Source organism: Rhinoraja longicauda, chromosome 1, assembly GCF_053455715.1.
Source record: "Rhinoraja longicauda isolate Sanriku21f chromosome 1, sRhiLon1.1, whole genome shotgun sequence".
In the NCBI taxonomy this organism is placed as follows: domain Eukaryota; kingdom Metazoa; phylum Chordata; class Chondrichthyes; order Rajiformes; family Arhynchobatidae; genus Rhinoraja; species Rhinoraja longicauda.
The window spans coordinates 51,940,259-51,963,469 of NC_135953.1; the positions used below are offsets into that span (position 1 = coordinate 51,940,259).

The following is a 23,211-nucleotide window of genomic DNA, read 5'->3' on the forward strand; positions in this document are numbered from 1 at the left end:
AATCCTTAATACTCCCTTTCATACAAGGTTCCCTATACCTGTTACCCCATGCTTTTACCCGCACAGGAACATGTTAACCCTGAACTTTCTTCTTTAAGTGTTTACCACTTGCTTTGGTAGTAAATGGTCCCAGTCTACCATTTCCAGGTCCCATTTTATTTTAATGAAATTGGCCTTCCCCCAATTTAAGACCTTTATTCCTAATCTCCCCTTTTGGTTGCAATATCTCTTTTAATTAATTTTTTTAAATGATGATGAGCTCCAACACAGGACACTTTTGGTCCATGTTTCTGATGTAACATTGAAACGTGCAACTGCCATCGTTGATAAAATATCAACTTAGGGATCAAACCTCATATCTTCCTTGTCTTGGTAAGAACGTAACTTAGTGCTGTAGTTAATTATGTTCTATTTGGGAAATTGCCTGTTGTTAAAAAGTGCAGCATTTTACATATAATGTCTCCTTTATATAATTGAAATAGGCTGGCACATTCCGACATCCACTATAGAAATATTTTTGTTGATGCAAATATAATTCAAAAAGCAATTCATAACAATACAAGTTTGATTTTTCTATTTATTAAATTAACTGAAATGGTATTTAACAGAATATATACACTTAATGTGCATAAATTTATATTTCAACCCCAATTGTCAAATCTTTTGAATTGAAAATATTTTTTGTTAAACACTTATGCTTCTTTTGTCATGTAAGATAATCTTTTCCAATAATTTATAGTAATTATGAATTGAACTTTTCAGACTCCTCAATGTCAGTGAACTGCATTTTACCAGCCTTCATTACACAGTTATGAATCTTACTGTAAAATACAACAGACAATAAAGTATCTACTGATAAGTAGCAAATCAAACACTGAAGATCAAACATATATACAGCAATAAACTTCAGTGTTCTTATACTCATCTGTCAAATCCATGTGTTCTTAACAATCATCTGAACACAAATTAGTTGTAACAAATTAAAATAAATTGCAGTTGTTTAAACTGTAGATCAGGTATATACATCTTTGTGCATGTGTTTCTGGGACAGAGGCTACTTGGGAGTGTTCAGTCTTGTTATTAATTCAAACCAAGAATATTCAACCTGGGAATTATACTGTGTTGAGAACCCATTTAAATCATTAAAGATGATCAGTCTCAAAAAAAGTTTAAAATTTAACATAAAAGAAATATTTTTGAGTACTTTGTATGCCAAATTAATTTGAGTTTTTAAATCTTCATCTCTTCACAGCTGATTAAAACCACCTTTACATTTCTATGACCTGTCAGAACTAGTTCTTGTTCCTGTAATATTTAATCAGCTTTCTGTACCTCTATCGTGTGTAAATTTGTATGTGAACTTAGGCAGAGAGCATACTGTTGACTGTGGGTTGACAATTATCTGAACAAAGGCACTTTCTTGTGCGGATATCTGGACAGTGATACCAATTGGAACCAAGCAATTTTTTTTCTGACCTGGTGGACTGATCAAATTGATGGACTCAATGGCCTCCAGATAGGCACAAAATGATGGGGTAACTCAGTGGGTCAGGCAGCAACCCTGGAGAACATGGACAGGTAACGTGTCATGTCGGAACCCATCCGATTGACTCAACCAGTTCCCTGAACTGAGGACAGTTTCATCAGATCAGCCATGTAATTAATCAGGGTCTGCGTATCTTAGCAATATAATAGACAATGCATATATCAAAGAAGTCATTATAAATCTTAGCTCCATCATTTAAACTGTATGTTTTAGCAGTGTAATGAAGATTTTCACCATACTCAATGTTTGGACAATTGTGAACAGTTGTACTGACTGACATGTTGAAATCATTTTCTTTTGTCCCAAAGAACAAAATGAAATTCAGTTTTCATTATCACTGCTGCTCCATTCATCTTGGAAGATGCCAGTTTGAGAAGTTCTGGCTTCACACTGCAAAACATAACATTAATTGTCACTAGAAATTGATATTTTATTTTAAATTGTTCAAATATATTATTTACCAAATAAAATATACATAGGTTAGATCTTTCTAAGTATTAATTAATTGTTACTTTTTTTAAAAGCTTTTGGTCGCATGAAATCAAATCAAATGATCGTAAATCATTATGGAGTTCGATTGGTTAGAGTATACAAATAACAAAAAACTTTCCTTCCCCTTTTACAAAAACCTGTTTCATTCCTTAGTCAGCTGATAGAGCAACTTAAGGATGTCCTAAATTAAACCATATCCAGTATCTATGATGGAGAAGGTGCAGAAGTAATTCCTTCATGTATCGGGCTTTTCTCCATCACAACAAAAACTCAAAATATCGAACCTGACATGAACTATGAACACAAATGCCATGTTGAGCCGGAACATTCAGGAAAGTTTATCCAGGAATGCAATATGTCCTAATTGTAAAATATAGTCCATTTGTAAAAAAGTAGATTGCAGCTTTTCATGAACCAGTGATTCCAACTAAAAATGACTAGCTTTATCTAAACTAGTTATTTTTTGGTATCAAATTTTGCACATTTTTTAATAAAAAGGAGCGATTTTAATACTGGGAATCGAGTACACACAAATGTTTAACAAGTACAGCTTCTTGAATTTAGTCCCAATAATGTGCCTCAGTCCTAACCATAAAATAAGCAGTTCAATGTGACAATTGCATTTCATATTACAGCAATTCTATTCTAGTGCTTTATGAAGAGTGAAGGCCCCATAGCAGAGGCGTCCATGTACTGGAAGTGTCCCGAGCTAATTCTGCTACCACCATCATCTACTGTACAAGTGGTGCTCCCACTGATTGCGCCCTTTTCAGGACGGGTGATGACAGTAATGTAACATTTGAATGATGGACACGAAAGAAGAAGATGAAGAGTGAGCATCAATCGGAAAATTATATTCCTGTGTTTGGAGTCATATTTTCAAACATCCATTCCTTTTCGTAGTTGTAAAGGAAATTGCCAATTACAGGCTAATTTTGCACCATGGCAGTGCCCTGAACTCATCTAGTCTAGAAATGAACCCTGATTTTAAATATGAAAGCCCATAGCCCATGTGCCACCCAAATGTGTCCAGCCCTGTAATATTTATGAGCTCACCAATCTCCGTTTGCTTTAAAATTGAACAAACGACCAAAGTTAAGAGCACAGTAAAAAAAAAATTGTTTAATTTCCTTTTGAGTTGGCTTAGTTGACTCTGTAAAATCCTCGGCACAAACATCCAGGATGTGCCAAAAGTGGGTGGATGATATTTACAGTAGTCAAGCAACAACGTGATATAGTCATACAGTTAAACAATTCAGCTAACATCTCAGAATCTTCCATTACCATCCACAAATGTCCATGTTTCACCAACAAGACAAGAGATTCAACACTGGTTTTGATGGGAGGAAATGATGTTGGAAGATCTCAACATTGACTCCAGACCCCACGAAGTCTCACGGCATCAGATCAAGTACAGCAAGTCAACCTGCCTCCTGGTTCCCACTGTAGCACAACCCACCAGCTGTGGAATGAGTATTAAGGCCCCAATGACCCTCGGCAATGTTGTGCAGACTACTTTAATCGTCTAAACAGCAACAACAGACAGCCGAAACAGCCACCCTATTCTGGGTAAATGGTAGAAAAATCATAATGCTGAATTTATATAAATCAAGACACAAAGTGCTGGAGTAACTCAGCGAGTTAGGCAACATCTCTCTGAAGTATTCTGACAGATAAGATATACATGCATTTAGATCGACAAGGGCTGATCAGGGATAGTCACCATGGTTTTGTATGTGGGAGATTGTGTCTCACGAATCTGATTGAGTTTTTTGAAAATGTGACCATAAAGGTTGATGAGGGGAGCTGTAAATCCATTGTAAATATGGATTTCAGCAAGGTATTTGACAAGGTTCTGCATGGTAGGCTGCCCTGGAAGGTTTGATCGCTTGGGATCCAAGGAGAGATAGCCAACTGGATAGAAAATTGGCTTCGTGGAAGGAAGCAAAGAGTGATGGTGGAAGGATGTTTATCGGACTAGTGGTGTGCCTCAGACTCTGGTATTATACAAAACATTGGCCATGATGCAGATCTATGTATTTTTAGAAAAGGCCAAAGGAAGTGTAAAATTTAGATTCACAGTAATGTGTGGATAGGAGCTTATTGTTTTGAGGTATATTTGAAATAATGGATCTATTTTATTGAACACCTTCGGTAGATGTAATACAGATTTTTGAAATTAAGGTGATGACTTCCTAAAGATAGCCTGCCATTTATGAGAGGAAGCAGTTATATTGAATTGTTACAGAAAAGATGAGTAAACTGTAAAAAACTCTACAGTTCGAGCCAGAAGCAATTAATGTGACCAATGTGCATGAGAAATTTCAATGAAGAATTGAAGATACAAAGCAGAGAAAGCAGCAACTTTAGACGTGATTAGTGATTAGTTTCATTTGATTAGAGAAGACATTACAATATCATGTACTATAGAGATAAGGTATTATGAATAAATTCCTCACCTCATTAGGTTCATCATTTTCCACACCTATCCGACCAAGATCTGGAATCCATGCTAAAATATTAACATCACTGCCACCACTATAGAGCTCCTGCAAATTAAGAAATCCATTTAAAACATATTCGAAGACCAGATCTCAATTGTATCTGGTCTTTCAAAGCACAACATATTTCCCCAACACATTTTTTAAAAAGTAAAAACAAATAGAGAAGAGCAATTTAAATTGAAAGTTATCATTTCATCTTCCTCACACAAAAGAACTGGCATTTTCCTTTCAACAGAGTGTAGATTGCATCGCATTTCTCCCAGTGATGTAATCCATATTCTGTTTAAACGGAAATGCCAGTTCTTTTGTGTAAGGAAATGCCAACTTTAAATTCTAATTGCTCTACTCTATTTGTTTTTAATTTTTTTTAATGTGTTAGCTGAAGATCTTTTAAATGTAGCAATGAAAATAAAGACCCATCAATTTACTTACTTGAAAGTGAGATTGGAATGTGCAGCAGTTTACATAATTATAATGCCCCCTGAGTTCGGTTAGCAGCTGACCTGCGTAGATATCATAAACGGCAATACAGCTATCAACAGGAACAAAGGCAAAATCTGGACTGCAGCCATGGGACACCGCCAACTTGAGATTCTTTCGGCTTCTATTGCATACTCTTCCATAGTTCACCTGTAAAGCATCAATCTGCAGTTACTTATTCAATTATTCCAGTTTTCCTCTGTAATTTTTCTCATTTTAATTATCTTGCACAGTCTAAGTTGCAAAACCTGCTGTTCTAGATAAAGAATACATTCTCCCAAACCAAGATGTGTTATAATTTTGCACACATTTATTTTATGAGACCAGGTCAAAAACCTAAGGAAAGTCCATGGTTATTGAGTCTTCTTATCAATCCTCAAATGTATTTACCCACTATTCTCACCATTATTTATTATGACAATTGTTATCCAGACTGAATTAATTTGTAAAGGACATTGCTAAAATATTGAGACTGAGGCAGACACTGAGGGAACAAAAATAAGGATAAAATCCGATTTGATTTCTTCCAAACTAATCCAGCAGTTGCAATTATATTTAGTCACAGTTATATTTGCAAAAATGACCATTGCAAGGCCCTTGAGAAGATGAACTTATATCTTCATGCTAACAATATCGTTTGTCTAACTATGTGGCACTATTATCAAACTAAATGAGATGGCTCAGAACAAATGTGGCAACTGAACACTGGATGTCCCTTGTGGTCCTATGGACCTTCAGCAACAATGGATCTATGTTCCACCAGAACATTCACTTCATGATTCAGCATTGGCATCAAGCCAGGGCACGTCCTGGTTCAATGAAAACAGTTGAAAAGTATCTCAGGATCAATATTTTAAAACCCAGACATTTGACCACATGCTATCCAGATGAAGCAGTAGTCCATATAAAGAGTTAAGAAATAAGACAAGAATCATCAGGAAAGCAATGGGTTTGCATAGCATTTGAACTATCCTCAATCTGTAGTATCAAGTCATTAAAGCACCTCTGCCTCCTGCTATACTGTCAAGTGGTAGTTACTTACAAATAACCAACTCATGGATGCTCAGTTTGGTTATTTCCAAAATTACTTTAATTCAGACCTCTGAACCTTATGCTTTCGTCTTACAGTGGAATAAAACATTCAACCCATTGGAAAAGAAAATGTCTCCATTGGAACAAAATGAGTCAATGTCATTGCATGGCATCAAGAAGCACCTTAGCCCTGGGCAAGTCACGATGCAGGATCGTTTCCATGGCTGCACAAACTACAGCTGCTGCATCAATAACCTGCCTCATCAGTACCCTCCATAATGTTTGGGAGAAAGACCAATAATTTATTTATTTAACTCTGTACTCTACAATTTGAGATTTGTAATAGAAAAAAATCACATGTGGTTCAAGTGCACATTGTCAGATTTTATTAAAGGCCATTTTTATACATTTTGGTTTCACCATGTAGAACTTACAACAGTGTTTATACATAGTCCTCCCATTTTAGGACACCATAATGTTTGGGACACATGACTTAACAGGAGTTTGTAATTGCTCGGGTGTGTTCAATTGCCTCCTCAATGCAGGTACAAGAGAGCTCTCAACACCTAGTCTTTCCTCCAGTCTTTCCATCACCTTTGGAAACGTTTATTGCTGTTTGTCAACATGAGGACCAACGGTGTGCCAATGAAAGCCAAAGAAGCCAGTATGAGACTGAGAAACAAGAATAAAACTGTTAGAGACATGAGCCACACCTTAGGCTTACCAAAATCAATGATGTTTGGAACATCATTAAGAAGAAAGAGAGCACTGGGGAGCTTACTAATCGCAAAGGGATTGGCAGGCCAAGGAAGACCCCCACAGCTGATGACAGAAGAATTCTCTCGATCATAAAGAAAAATCCCCAAACGCCTGTCCGACAGATCAGAAACACTCTGCAGGAGTCAGGTGTGGAATTGTCAATGACCACTGTCCGCAGAAGACTTCATGAACAGAAATACAGAGGCTACACTCCAAGATGCAGACCACTGGTTAATGGCAAAAATAGGATGGCCAGGTTACAGTTTGCCAAGAAGTACTTAAAAGAGCAACCACAGTTCTGGAAAAAAGATCTTGTGGACAGATGAGACAAAGATTGACTTATATCAGAGTGATGGCAAGGGCAAAGTATGGAGGAGAGAAGGAACTGCCCAAGATCCAAAGCATTCCACCTCATCTGTGAAACACGGTGGTGGGGGTGTTATGGCCTGGGCATGTGTGGCTGCTGAAGGTACTGGCTCATGTATCGTCATAGATGATACAACTGCTGATGGCAGTAGCATAATGAATTCTGAAGTGTATAGACACATCCTATCTGCTCAAGTTCAAACAAATGCCTCAAAACTCATTGGCCGGCGGTTCATTCAACAGCTAGGCAATGATCCCAAACATACTGCTAAAGCAACAAAGGAGTTTTTCCAAGCTAAAAATTGGTAAATTCTTGAGTGGCCGTCAATCACCCGAACTAAACCCAATTGAGCATGCCTTTTATATGCTGAAGAGAAAACTGAAGGGCACCAACCCCCAAAACAAGCATAAGCTAAAGATGGCTACCATAGAGGCCTGGCAGAGCATCACCAGAGAAGACACCCAGCAACTGGTGATGTCCATGAATCGCAGACTTCAAGCAGTCATTGCATGCAAAGGATATGCAACAAAATACCAAGCATGACTAATTTCATTTACATGACATTGCTGTGTCCCAAACATTATGGTGCCCTGAAATGGGGGGACTATGTATAAACACTGCTGTAATTTCTACATGGTGAAACCAAATGTATAAAAATGGCCTTGTGACAATGTGCACTTTGACCACATGTGATTTTTTTTTTACTACAAATCTCAAATTGTGAAGCACAGAGGCAAATAAATAAATGATGAGTCTTTGTCCCAAACATTAACGAGGGCACTGTGTCTCAACTTTAGAAATGGGATGGTTCACTTGTTGTGTATATTTCTATTCATAACTTCTCATATCAAGGTGCAGCATGACCTAGATGGCACTCAGGCTTGAATGATATGTGGCGTAATGTTTGGGTCACACAAGTGCTGAGCAGTAACCATCTCCAGCAAGAGAATATAACCAAAAATAAAAACAGAAATTGCTGTAAATACCATGCAGGTCAGCCAGGCTTTGTGAAGAGATTAACAGAGTTAATATTTCCACTCAATGACCTTCCATTGGAATAGCATTTCAGGAATCTAATCACCTCTCCTTGACAATAGACAATAGGTGCAGGAGTAGGCCATTCGGCCCTTCGAGCCAGCACCGCCATTCAATGTGATCATGGCTGATCATTCTCAATCAGTACCCCGTTCCTGCTTTCTCCCCATACCCCCTGACTCCGCTATCCTTAAGAGCTCTATCTAGCTCTCTCTTGAATGTATTCAGAGAATTGGCCTCCACTGCCCTCTGAGGCAGAGAATTCCACAGATTCACAACTCTCTGACTAAAAAAGTTTTTCCACATCTCTGTTCTAAATGGCCTACTCCTTATTCTTAAACTGTAGCCCCTGGTTCTGGACTCCCCCAACATTGGGAACATGTTTCCTGCCTCTAACATGTCCAACCCCTTAATAATCTTATACGTTTCGATAAGATCCCCTCTCATCCTTCTAAATTCCAGTGTATACAAACCTAGTCGCTCCAGTCTTTCAACATATGACAGTCCCGCCATTCCGGGAATTAACCTAGTAAACCTACGCTGCACGCCCTCAATAGCAAGAATATCCTTCCTCAAATTTGGAGACCAAAACTGCACACAGTACTCCAGGTGCGGTCTCACTAGGGCCCTGTACAACTGCAGAAGGACCTCTTTGCTCTTATACTTAACTCCTCTTGTTATGAATGCCAACATTCCATTTGCTTTCTTCACTGCCTGCTGTACCTGCATGCTTCCTTTCAGTGACTGATGCACTAAGACACCCAGATCACGTTGTACGTCCCCTTTTCCTAACTTGACACCATTCAAATAATAATCTGCCTTCCTATTCTTACCACCAAAGTGGATAACCTCACACTTATCCACATTAAACTGCATCTGCCATGCATCCGCCCACTCACACAACCTGTCCAAGTCACCCTGCAACCTCATAGCATCTTGCTCACAGCTCACACTGCCACCTAGCTTTGTATCATCGGCAAATTTGCTAATGGTACTTTTAATCCCTTCATCCAAGTCATTGATGTATATTGTAAATAGCTGCGGTCCCAACACCGAGCCTTGCGGTACCCCACTAGTCACTGCCTGCCATTGACATTTAATATCTTCACCATTCCTGAGTGTTCCAATGCAAACTCCCTCGTGGTTACCATTAACCAAAGTACTTAACTGGACCAGCCCCATAAATATATTAACTGCAGAGCCAGGTCAGAGGCAGGGTATTTAGTTTAGTTTTGTTAGGTTTAGTTTAGTTATACAGTGCGCCGACCAGAGATCCCCGCACACTAACACTATCTGACACACACTAGGGACAATTTACATTTACACCAAGCCAATTAACGTACAAACCTCTTTGGAGTGTGGTACGAAACCGGAGTTTCCTGGATACCCCCGCAGGTCATGGGGAGAACATACAAACTCCGTACAGACAGCACCCGTAGTCAGGATCGAACCCAGGTCTCTGGAGCTATAAGGCAGCCACTCTACCATGGCACCACCATGCTGCCCGTACTCTTGTAGCAAATTACATATTTCCTGACTTCCCATCAACTTCATTTTCTACAATGTACAAACTAAATGAATGATGGAATTATGCACCACTTTCTAACAATAATCCACAACCTATGTGCCTATCATGCTAATGTCTCCTCTGCCGACTTTACTTTCCTCCAACATATGTACAGTATTTCCCCAATAACTATATATATACTCTGTCCTATTCCCCAGTCAAATTACCACATAACCAGTGACTCATAAGCACAAGCTCAAGGGCACGATTAGGTTGAGCAAAACTGCTGGCCTTGCCTAGAATCCATGAATAAAAATCCATTCAAATTTGATCAAGAGTTCATAATATATCAAATCTTTGCAGATGCAAGTTGACGTGCATTTCTAGCATGCTTTGGTTTCAATAATTTGGCGTTTCGCATTGAAATTTTGTTACTTTACCAGTTATATTACAGCAAAATCCACTAATCCACAATACTCAATAACTAAATTACAATTGAAATCTTTTCAATTTAGGTTTATGATGTGTAGAAAATAGAAAATACCAGTGTATTTTCCCCTGTGGAACTATTCCAGAGTCTCATTCGATCATCTGTACCAATAGTTAAAAGATGAAGCCCATCACTAGTAAAGCAGAGGCCATTAACACGTCCATTATGAGCAGTGTTTGCTGTTAAAGAAGAAAATAAATTAATGAAAATTTATTAATATTTCTCCAATAATTAACAGTAGAAATCATTATAAAATCAGCACCATGTCACATAAGTAAAAAATTGATGAATATCTATAACTGAATCCTTGACACATATTTTTATTTTCAGAAGGGTCTCGACCCGAAACCTCACCCATTCCCTCTCTCCTAGATGCTGCCTGACCTGCTGAGTTACTCCAGCATTTTGTGATGCCTTTTATTTTCAGGAGGAATGATTTTCAGCACCTTTCAATAATTTACCAAATTTACTTGAGATTTCTACCATTTGCAATAATTTTTACTTGTTTATCCAAATGTCCCAAGAGAATTAGGTGATCCCACTTTGAGATGTGATAAGGTTGCTGAAGCAGTGAGGGGGAAATTGAGGCAACCTATCACAACTGACCACGAGTGATCACTAGTGAAAAGTCCATGTGCAAATATTCAGCAAGATATAATAGACTCCAATTATGCTGACTCATGTTATTAGACTGTGAACAGAGTCCAAATCATAAATATAGCATAGCAACATGCAAAAGCCTTTATGTTTACAGTGAGATTTAACAATAAGCAAGAGTGACTCATTACCACAAAGAAAGGGTAGTACAATTTAAAAGTATTGGGATACCATTCGGCCCCACAGATGTAACAAAATATATACTAATTTGTGTTCTAGATTAAGTTTGCAGGGGAAATAAAATTAAATATGAGATGGCTTGTATTAAAATGACAAATATATCTGATGGAGAAAAATGTTATAAGTTTATTACCTGACTCTGAAGATGATTTGGCAATTTCACCATTGTGCTGGTCAAGTACAATTAAACTTCCAGAAGCATTCCGTACATCCCATATCCTAACTTTGCTGTCGGCACTAAGAGAAAGATAATTTGAAAAAAAAAACCTTTAGAAATGTATGTCAACAGTCTCCGTGGAATAATTTGCAGCATGTTAGGAAAGTACATAGGAATACCCATAAAATGGTGCAGTCAAAGTCTCCTGAATATTTCCTGCAAGAAGTTGAATCTACTAAGTTTACACAAGTAAAGAATCTTGTAATCTCTTTCCAAATTTAGGATCAGTGAAGCCAATTACATAATTTCACTGCAGAATCAACCAAAACTGAATAACTCATCATGTCACGTGTTCTGGCTTGCAGGTTTTTTTAATCACTGAATTAAATAACCGAACTGTGATAGGAATTCTCTCCTGCTTTTCAAGACAACGTGTAAATAATTTGAGCCATCCTGGAAATTTCAAGGAGGGTGTGTTAAGTACTTAAGACGGGTCATTAATACGTTTATGAAAACAGGTTAGTATATATTGGAAACTGCAGAGAATATTGTAAATTTTAAGAAAAATCTTAAAAAGGTTAGGATAATTATAGTTTAAAGTAGAAACAAGAAACTGCAGATGCTGGTTTACAAAAAAAGGTACAATATGCTGGAGTAGCTTAGCGGCTTAGGCAGCATCTTTGAAGGATATGGATAGGTGACATTTCGTGTCAGAACCCTTCTTCAGATTGAGAATTATACTTCATCTTTAACTAATCTGTTTGAACTTTAAATGTCACAGGAACAGGTGTAACTATATAACTTATTTTCTAAAGCTCCTTCGAGTGATCAAGGGAATGCTGCTAATAAATCACATGTGGAAAGTTCTGTGCAAAGTTGCAAAGTTTAAGTAGTAACCTATGGTTACAACAAAAGGAGACACCAGAAAGGTCTGGACTGAATTTGTTTTTGGCAACAAGGTTCTTCCCAGGTTAATAAAAGCTGACAATGTTTTAAACACCCAGAAGATCAGGAAGTATCTGTGGAAAGAGAAAATAATTATTGTATTAGGTCGGAAACCCTCATGAGAAATGGAAAGGAAAATAAATTAATTTTAGTTAGAGAAGCTGGAAAAGGGATGAGTAGAAAAAAGGGAACAACTTTCATAGGGTGTGACCAAATGTGTACATATGGTAGTTAGAGGCAGAATCTATTTCATGTATGGCTAATACTAGGGCTGTGGGACATGCCCGGCAGGCCAAGATGTAGTGGTTGTGAGAGGAAAAAAAACTGAGGCAGAATCCCAGAACTCTCTCTCCTTGTATAGTCTGGCAAGCTCGGCACATCCCACAGCACCACACTTCAAAGTACATTATCAAATGCTTTAGGCCCTCCAGAGATGGCGATAGATGCTAAATACCTACATGTCCTTTCCTTTTCTTGGAAGGTGCCAAATTTAATCAATGGTCATGAAGTGTTAAGCAATCTAAACTAAAAGATTTACCATAACATCTGGAAGCTGCAACGGATCGTTCGCTCAGCTGAGAAGGTTGTTGGTTGCAACCTTCCCCCCATTGACGAACTGTACACTGTAAGGGCCAGGAAGCGAGCGGGCAAGATCATCTCTGACCCCTCTCACCCTGGCCACAAAATCTTTGAAGCACTTCCCTCTGGAAGGCGACTCCAGACTGTCAAAGTAGCCACAGCCAGACATATAAACAGCTTTTTTCCACGAGTAGTAGTTCTACTCAGTAACCAAAGTCTGTAGTCTCTTTTTTGCTCTGGTTTATTTTCACCCACACGTTTAGACGGTAATGTTGTATCCTTATTGTTTTGATGTGGTTATGGTTTATTCTTAATTGTTAACTGTATGTTTGTGTTGTCATTTGTGAACGGAGCACCAAGGCACATTCCTTGTATATGCACGTGCTTGGCCAATAAACCTAATCATTCATTCATTCATTTATTCATTCATTCATTCATTCATTCATTCATTCATTCATTCATTCATGACTGGTGTCAGCTCTATTGTTTAAGAGATACAAACAAAATAAAGTCAAAGTTTGCCATTGTATTCCCTGTTTCTCACCATGAACTGTGGTGGTAGTTTGTAGATATCAGCTGATTAGGATAGCTGGTGCTTTGCTCAGATTCTAAGATGAACAATGAAATACCTTTCTTTGGTTCATCATTAAAAATCACAGAACGACTTTGGCCTATTGAACTAAGGTACCGGAGGCTGTTTATGTGAAGAAGGGTCTTGACCCATTCCTTCCAGCATTTTGTGCCTATCTTCTATATATATATATAGAAGTGATACAAAATGATAACAGAGATAACTTTGATGATGGAGTAAAAAGGATGAAGGCCTTTTACATTCCCAGATTTTTTTCATTTAACTCAACTGAAAAAAAAGCAAGAGAATCAAGAATCAAAAATCAAGGTTTGTTTGACATATATATAAATGCAATGGCAAAAAAAATCTGGGAGATATAAAAGGCCTTCACCCTTTTTACATTACTGCACCATCAAAGTTATCTCTGTTATCATTTCGAGAAAATTGGAATGGAGAAAGTTGTCCGAGAAGCTGGAAAAACATGAGTTATTAATTTTGAGAATTTACTCATAACTTTAAGGAATTTTTCACACAATATCAGGAATAGGTGGGAATGCTAGATATAAACAGATAATGAATAAGAAAATTTACCTTGCTGTTACTAGTATATGTTCATGACGTGGTGACCATTTCACAGATAACACCTCACCTCTGTGGCCTAAGGGAGAACATGGGTTTGGTAGTTGGGGGAGAAAATAATTAAGGAGCACATAAATCACTCATATGGTCAAATAGATACAGTACAAAAACAATCTCTTCTCCTCATTGGGTCGATGCGAACAATCCATTTACACTGATCCTACATTAACCTCATTTTTTATCCTCCCCATATTCTAATCAACTATTCCGTGATTCTACCACTCACTTACACACTATCGAGAATTTACAATGCCAATTAGCCTACCAACCCACAGGTTTTGGGGATATGGGAAGAAACTAGTGCGTCCAGTTGAAATCAATGCGGACACAGAGAGAACATGCAAACTCCACACACACAGCACCCGATGTCAGGATTGACGTCAACTGGCAGTGACTCTACTAGGTACACCACTGTGCTGCCTTACAGAAGTACTTATTTTTAATGTTGATGTTTATTAAATAAAATAAGACGTTCTATGTTGCAATCTGAAAGAAAACCAATGAATTATTTTGTGTAGGAAAGAACTGCAGATGCAGGTTTACACTGTAGACACAAAATGCTGCAGTAACTCAGTGGGATAGGCAGCATCTCTGGACAGAAGGAATGGGTGCCATTTTGGGTTAAGACCCTTCTTCAGACTGAGAATAAGGGGAGAGGGAGACATAGGGAAATAAAAGGTAAGGTGTGAAAACACAGATCAAAGGATGATCAAGAAAATGTAGAATGGTACAATGTAGGCTATGGGGAAGGTGGCAACGAGGCACACAATCAATATTATTTAATCAGGACAACAAGGAGACGAGTCAGAGAACTAGGATGGGGGAGGGACAGAGAGATAGGGAAAGCAAGGGTTACTTGAAGTTAGAGAAATCAATATTCATGGGTTGTAAGCTGCCCAAGCGAAATATGAGGTGTTGTTCCTCCACTTTGCATTGGGCCTCACTTTGAAAGTGGAGGAGGCCCTGAACAGAAATGGGAGAGGGAATTAAAGTGTTTAGCAACCGGGAGATCGGATAGGCCTAGGCGGACTGAACGGAGGAGTTCAGCGAAACGATCACCAAGCCTGCGGTTAGTCTCGTCGATATATAGGAGTCCACGCCTGGATGAGGTGCGTGAATCTCAGCCTCACCTGAAAGGACTAGAGGGGTCGGAACCTTGGACGGAAACGAGGGAGGAGGTATAGGGACAGGTGTTACATCTCCTGCGGTTGCAGCGGAAAGTACCTAGGTAGGAAGCGGTTTGAGTGGGAAGGGATGAGTTAACCAGGGAGTTGTGCAGGGAACGGTGTCTGGAGAAAGCAGAAAGGGGTGGAGATAGGATGATGGATCCCGTAGGAGGTGGTGATTTATTTTGATTTGATAATTAACTGCCTCTTCAATTTTATCATTACATTCATCTTTGTTTAATACTTTGTAGAACCATGGCCTTCACCCAAAGAGTTTGCCGCTACCTTATGTCCTACTAGCATTTGGTTTTTACTGCATCAAAATATTGTTGCAATTTGATTTTCAGGCTGTGGCATTAAACATTTCGGATAAAGAACTATGCTTTAATTTTCAGACTCCTTTTTCTTCAGTGCCAGAAGCATATAAATCCTAATGCCAAAAGCATTTTGTCAAAAATATTTTGCTAGTATCTACCTTATGTTATGAACTTTTACTTTTACTGGTTTCAGTAAATCTTGCGAATAGGCTACAATAATAAAGTGCATTGAAATCACGTGCAACATTAACTCTTTCTCTCTCTCCACAGATGCTCCCCGACATGAGAAATATTTTTAGCGTTTGGTTTTTGTAAACGACAAAAGTCAGATTTCATTAACTCTGTATAAGGAACTAATTTAAATCTGATTATCAATTCTTAGATTTCTGGTCAAATACTTACCCTGCAGAATGTGTGTGCAGGATCCAGATTTAAGATCACACAGCTGTACTTTAGGATTCTTGGTACCAACTGAAACAAAGAAAGCTATAAGCCATTTGTTTAAAAGAGAGTAATCATATATTAATTCTTGTCACCGAATATTTCAAGTCCAATATCAATTAATAAATACATGACCTGAATGTTCTCTTCAATATCTCCCTTGTCTCCCTTTAATATCTCCCACGATTGAATGGCGGAGTAGACTTGATGGGCCGAATGGCTAATTCTGCTCCTATTACTTATGAACTTATAACATGATTCACTCTTCAGAATGAATGTCTGAGCATTATTTAATTTCCGATCAAGTCATTGGTGAGTAAATGTCACTTGATAGCACCCTCGACGACAAAATCAATCATTTTTGATATTGATTCAAAGACAACAAATGGTACAACTGACCAGATTTATTTGTTATGGCAAGGCCAACCTGGCCAAGTTTCCATTTTGTCAGGTAGATGTCTGTGTCATAACTGTAATGCAACGACTTAGTTACAGTGAAAAAGGGAGTTCTCTGGTTAGGATGTTGACAATGTACTGCTAGTTCTTTCCCAGCTGTCTCATCCCACAATTCCATTGACTCCATCTACACTTCTCACTGCCTCGGCAAGGCCACTAGCATAATCAAGTACCAGTCTCACCCCGGTCACTCCCTCTTCTCCCCTCTCCCATCCGGCAAGAGGTACAGGAGTTTGAAAACACATACCATCAGATTCAGGGACAGCTTCTTCCCTGCTGTTATCAGGCAACAGAACTATCCTCTCACCAACTAAAGAGCAGTCCTGACTTTCCATCTAACTTATTGGAGACCTTCGAACTATCTTTCATCAGACATTACTGGACTTATTGCACTAAATGTTATTCCCTTTATCCTGTATCTGTACACGGTGATCAGCTTGATTGTAATCATGTATAATCTTTCCGTTGACTGGATAGCACGAAACACAAATATTTTTACTGTACCTCGGTACACGTGACAATAAAAAACTAAACTAAACTAAAGTTCCATCATAGCTTTCATCCTAGCTTGAGGTTCCTCAATAAATCTCTGGGGAGCACTTAGTAGATTATTTTAATTGAAAAAAACTAACATTGCAAACTACCTTGCTGTATTATCCAACAACATTTTCTTCCCAGGCAAATGAAATTCCTCCGATGAAGCAAAACATACTTGGCTAATAAAATATGATTATGATTATGATAATTATACTAACCAGCTATCAGACAGTGTTTGGTTGCAATTGGTGACATATGATGACAGTAGACTGTTCCTTCAAAGGTAAACACTTCAGCAGGCTGTAAAATAAAAGGTGTTTTTTAAATTTTCTCTCAACAAATTCACTCAACTCTTCACAAAGGGCATTGAAGCAATTTTAGATTATGTGAAAAAAATTGCAGTTGTTGCAAACAGTATTTCACAATTTCATTTAATTATCATACAAAACAGTACTGAGATACTTCTATAATGGGAAACAAGTTCCATGCTTTAAAAACCGAATAGGATTTTGTGATTTTAAGGGCTGCAATACTGTCAGAGTTTGCCTTCAATTCACCATTAAAGTGAAAGCAACTTCTAGACTATTGATGTGCTATGGAAATGTGGGAATCCAGAGCTTGCTGTAGTTCACTGCTTCTCTGCAGAACCTGCTGCATTGCCAATCCATTACATTTAAAATCCAATATTCCAAAATCAGTGACAACATTTGTTTACAAATTATTATTAGAATAAAATTCTCCAACTACATTATGGCTTACAATATGATGTCTAAATAAGCTTTTCATCAAAGTGCATAAAACATTGCTATTTCAGAAAAACTACTTTTATAAGTACTTAATATTTCATTAAATAATATGAAAAGAATGATGGTGATGAACACTGTGCTGTAGTTGATAAATAACAGCCTGGTGTATGCATTGCTGATGTCCTAGTGGTCCAGTACAGATTGGAGAAGCAGTTAGGCTGCATCTGCTAGAATTGTGCCGATAGGCAAATTGAAGTGGATCCATGTCAATATTGAAGCAGGAGCTGATTTGTACCATAACCAACTCTCGAAGCACTTCATCATAATGTTCGTGAGTGCTAGTGGTCGGTAGTCGTTAAAGCCTGTCACCTGGTTCTCCAGTATTGAGAACATAGCCAGGTAAACCATTAAGGTTCACCCTCGAGAAGGATCTTTTTACATCGACCTCGGGGACTGAGATCACAGGGTCGTTAGGTTCTGTGGAGGCCTCATGTTACATTGTTGTTCTTCTTTTCGAACCAAGCGTAGAAAGTATTGAGCTCATCTGGGAGTGATGCTTTGCTGTCACTTGAGCTGCTTGGTTTCACCTCAAGCAAGTCCTGCCACAGTTGTCGAGCTCGAATTGCCTGAACCTCCAGTTTAATCCGAAAGTGTCTCTTTGCATTTTTGATGGCCTTCTGGAGATTGTACCTGGACATGTTGTATGACTCTGGATTGCCTGACTTGAAAGCTGCAGATCTGGTCCTCAGTACAGTAGGTCCACAGAACCTAACGGATCTCCTGGGTCAACCAAGGCTAAAAACTCTGGAACAATCACATGGTTTTGGTACCAACGCACTCCTCCACACATTTCTTTATGAAGTCGGTAATAGTGTGGCATCTACTACCCACTGATTCTCCTGCCGTACACCCACTACCCACCATTAGACTTGAAGTTCTGTTTATCTGTTAATTACATGATCAATCTGTACTCAGTATATTGATGGAGACAACATAATAGAACAACAAATCAAAAAGACAGAATTAAGATTTATCACCATATATTCTTGTTCATAGAATATCCTTGTAGAAAATTAAATGGAAATTTTGCCTGTAAAGAGCAAAGACGAAGGAAATAAGACAGTTAATCACAACCTTTGGATGGGCTAGCACTTTTCCTGTTTAATAGCTACAAATGAATGGTCTGACTGGAAACAAATAATCTGAAATTGCTTTGTACTGGATAGATTTCCTGTATGTTCTCCCACATTCTCTCAAACAACACCAAAATACAGAAGCTTTCAACAGTCACATAGAATTATATCACTATCATTGCACTGAATGCTATGGAAGTCATCATAAGGGCCTCCAAGTGGGTGGTGGGAGGCGAGCGGCTGAAGTCTGGAGTCCGTCTACCACCCATCAGGGCCTACATGGATGACATGACAATCATAACAACAACAGCACTTTGCACCAGGCGCCTTTTAGGGAAGCTTCAAGAGAACATCACTGGGGTTAGAATGAAATTTAAGCCATCCAAATCAAGAAGCATTTCGATAATCAAAGGCAAACTGACGGATCAAAGGTTTTTCATTGATCAAGAACCAATCCCAACTGTGTCAGAGAAGCCAATCAAAAGTCTGGGGAGATGGTATGACTCTAAACTGAAGGACACTGATCAGGCAAATGAGCTGAGGCAAGAAATCATCAAAGGTCTAGTAAACATCGACCGATCCATGTTGCCTGGAAAGCTGAAAATCTGGTGCCTGCAGTTTGGGTTACTACCTCGCCTTATGTGGCCACTAACCATGTATGACATCACCCTCACAAGAGTCGAGAAGATGGAAAGAACAATCAGCTCTTTTGTGAGAAAGTGGTTAGGTGTTCCTCGATGCCTGAGCAACGTAGGCCTGTACGGTCAGGGGGTACTTCAGCTGCCTCTCTCTAGCCTCACAGAGGAGTTCAAGTGCACTAAAGTTAGACTAGAGATGACCCTGGCAGAATCGAGGGACACTGTCATCCGAGCTGCTGCCCCAACCCTGGCAACAGGAAGGAAGTGGACGGCTAAGAATGCGACACAGCAGGCAAAATCTGCTCTCCACCAAGGCGACATGATTGGGCAAGTCCAACACAGACGAAGTGGCTTGGGGCTTGGTGAAAAGCGACCTTGCTGGAACAAGGCATCCTCACTGGAGCGCCGGAAGTTGGTCACGGCCGAAGTCCGCCGACAGGAGGAGTCGAGTAGGTGTGCCAAGGCTGTGTCGCAAGCTAAACAGGGCCAGTGGATGAGATGGGAGAGTGTGGAAAAGCGGAAGATCAGCTGGAAGGACATGTGGGAGATGGAGGCGAGCAGGATAAGCTTCCTCATTCGGGCAACCTATGATGTCCTTCCTAGCCCAAAAAATCTCAACCAATGGCTGGGCGAAGATCCATCATGCCCCCTGTGTTCAACACCAGCCACGCTTAAGCACATCCTCACTGGGTGTAAAGTAAGCCTCTCCCAAGGACGGTACACCTGGAGACATAATCAAGTGCTCAAATGCCTGGCAGCGACTCTGGAAAGCAGGAGAACAACCAACAATGCCCTGCCGCCCAGAACAACCAACCCAGTTATGCCAATTGCCTTTGTTCGGGAGGGAGAACAAAAGCAACGGAAAATTCCACCAAGGACAAGGTTTGGACAGCTGGAGGCAGCCCGGGACTGGCAGATGCTGGTGGATGTGGACCAACGGCTTACAGTTCCACCAGAGATAGCCATCACCAACTTGAGGCCTGATCTTGTCCTCTGGTTCAACTCTCAGCGCATGGTGTATTTTGTGGCGCTCACAGTCCCTTGGGAGGATGCTGTGCAGGAAGCCTTTGAAAGAAAGAAACTGCGCTACACAGACCTTGCAGCGGAGGCAGAACAGCGGGGCTGGAGAGCAAAGATCTGCCCGGTAGAAGTTGGATGTCGAGGATTTGTGGCAACATCTACCGTAAGACTGATGAAGGACTTGGGGATCAGCGGACAAGCCCTACGCCAGGCTATCAAGGAAACATCACAGGTGGCAGAGCGGAGTAGCCAGTGGCTCTGGCTGAAGAGGAAAGACCCAATCTGGTCTCCCAAATAAGCCGGCTAGGCAGATGCCGATGGGGGTGGTTCTGGGACGCCAGAATGCACTGCTGAGCCTACTGGAGACGTCGTGGGTCCAATCAGCGAAACGTCGATGAAAGTGGGTGCCCACTTGATAACCCCAATGACGTGTCTGCCTAGCCTTTCTCAACATCGGAGGAGAATAGGTGAGTGCATAAGCCTCCCATCACCACCGGGAGCAAATTGACATTTGGCACTTTGGATTTCTAACATCTTGTCCTGTGTATTTGGAAACAGCCAACTAGCATGGAGCAGAGGCCAAATCTGAGTTCTACCTGATTTGAATATCTCAGTACGAGATGGAGTGTATACAAACAAGATCTTTCTGGGGTGATGTTACATGCAAATTGCTGTGTGTGTAGAACACAAAGATCATTTCTTGTTTTTTCATTCCTCCCTCTTCACCAATTTCAACATCCCTTTGTATATTAGACCCAACATACAACCTCTTTTCTTCACAATTTGGTTGGATGATGTGCAATTGTCTCATTCAATTCATTCGCTGCTACAGAATCTTTAAAAATGGCTCGTTTTCCTACTCCTCCATTGTGTCTTTGGAATCCTCCACTGATTTATTCCTGCCCTCCTACCTACTCACTACTCGATAGTAATGAGAATGAAAATACATGTTTTATGACGTCATTCAGCTCCACCATAACAGCCCTTGATTCTTCCATGGAGCCTAAATTGTCAGACTCTAACATCCAATAGTTCCCTAGTAAAAATTTTAGGAAGATCAAAGCTAATAACCTCATTCCCCATCATAAACTCCATTCTCAAATGCCTTTTCCAATGCATCTCTGTCACCTCGTATGGCTGTTTGAGATCTCTGTGACATTTAATGCATCTCTAATTTTAGTTGCTCCATCTTTGACAACTATGCTCACTGCTGGCAAAGCCCCAAGATCAGGAATTCCATCTCCTGCTCCCCCTTTCCCCATTGTTCCTAATTTAAATGGTGCTTTAGAATGACTCCCTTGACCAAGAGTTTGCTCATCTGCTCCGTTATTTCCTTCTTTTGTTTGATAACATTAGAACAAAACGCCTTGGGATGTTCAATAACAATGAAAGATGCTTAGTAAATACAATTTACTGGTGTTGCTGTTTTATTTTCAAGACTTGAAAATCACTCATTTCCTGTACTTCCAAAAATCTCTCCAGTTTATTGTATCTCTGATATGTAACTTCTGAATGCAGAATCCCTGAAAGCTCTCCTTCCTCATTGGTATCTGATGACCCCTACTGGTTCTATTTGTATTGACAATGCATATCAACAGGGAAAATATCACACCTATCATACCAACCAAATCCACCTGTAGTTCATTGCACCACATAATCTAATACCCACTGGCTTGGGGGGCCGACATACCAGAAACCTATCGGCAATCATGAAAGGAATCGGGTAGATGCACAGAATCTCTGGTCCAGAGTAGGGGAATCAAGGACCAGAGGACATAGAAACCTAGAAACATAGAAAATAGGTGCAGAAGGCCATTCGGCCCTTCGAGCCAGTACCGCTATTTATTGTGATCGTGGCTGATCATCCCCAATCAGTAACCCATGCCTGCCTTCTCCCCATACCCCTTGATTCTGCTAGCCCCAAGAGCTCTATCTAACTCTCTTTTAAATTCATCTAGTGAATTGGCCTCCACTGCTTTCCGTGGCCTCCACTGCCTTCCGTGACATAGGTTCAAGGTGAAGGGGAAAAGATTTAATAGGAATCTGAGGGGTAGCTTTTTCACACAAAGGGTGGTGGGTGTATGGAACAAGCTGCCAGAGGAGGTAGTTGAGGCTGGAACTATCCCAACATCTAAGAAACAGTTGGACAGGTACATGGATAGGACAAGTTTGGAGGGATATGGACCAAACGCAGGCAGGTGGGACTAATGTAGCTGGGACGTGTTGGCCGGTGTGGACAAGTTGGGCCAAAGGGCCTGTTTCCACACTATATCATTCTATGACTCTAATCAGAATACTGCACTGCAAATTGGCAATTATAGAGTATTTAAACTAAATCTATTGCATAAATCCAAAACAATCAGATAGTATATCTGGCCTTTGGAAATAATTTTATTATATATCTTGAGAATTACTTTCTATTTATACTTACCAGCAGCCTATTTGTATCCCATATTTTCAAGGTTTTATCGAAAGAGCTTGATGTAAACATGCCGGTATCGCAAGGATACCACTGAACAGTCTCCACGCTAAATTTGTGCGCATGACCATGGGACCTTTTAACATATAATTGCATATGTATTATTTTTATATCAACAGTCACATTTAAAATGGCAAGGTTAGCACATTATTGATAAAATGAAAAAATGTTCTTACCTGCCCACTGTACAGATTGCCTTGCAGGTATACTGTAGCTTTTTTGTGGCATTCTCCAAATCATATATTGCAATAACACCATCTGATCCACCAGACAACATGCTAAAAGTGGAGAGAAAAATTAGTGATGCATTTTCAATGGACTCTTTTTGAGTTCTTCAT

At 39.6% G+C, this 23,211-nt stretch overlaps 1 protein-coding gene across 2 annotated transcripts in view; it reads right to left on the minus strand.

Moving 5' to 3' along the window:
• Positions 1 to 377: 377 nt before the first annotated feature.
• Positions 378 to 23,211, minus strand: part of ercc8 (excision repair cross-complementation group 8) — a 30,247-nt gene continuing 7,413 nt past the window's right edge. The window contains exons 3-12 of one of the 2 annotated variants that reach the window (XM_078397245.1): positions 23,050 to 23,151; positions 22,826 to 22,949; positions 17,076 to 17,157; positions 15,826 to 15,894; positions 13,893 to 13,959; positions 11,183 to 11,286; positions 10,267 to 10,391; positions 4,975 to 5,172; positions 4,498 to 4,587; positions 378 to 1,936 (exon numbers count right to left, since the gene is read on the minus strand). In XM_078397245.1, coding sequence (XP_078253371.1) covers positions 1,868 to 1,936; positions 4,498 to 4,587; positions 4,975 to 5,172; positions 10,267 to 10,391; positions 11,183 to 11,286; positions 13,893 to 13,959; positions 15,826 to 15,894; positions 17,076 to 17,157; positions 22,826 to 22,949; positions 23,050 to 23,151 — 1,030 coding nt within the window. In that variant the 3' untranslated portion in view covers positions 378 to 1,867. Of the gene's footprint in view, positions 1,937 to 4,497; positions 4,588 to 4,974; positions 5,173 to 6,430; positions 6,727 to 10,266; positions 10,392 to 11,182; positions 11,287 to 13,892; positions 13,960 to 15,825; positions 15,895 to 17,075; positions 17,158 to 22,825; positions 22,950 to 23,049; positions 23,152 to 23,211 lie in introns of those variants that run through there. The other variant, XM_078397254.1, reaches the window with a different exon arrangement.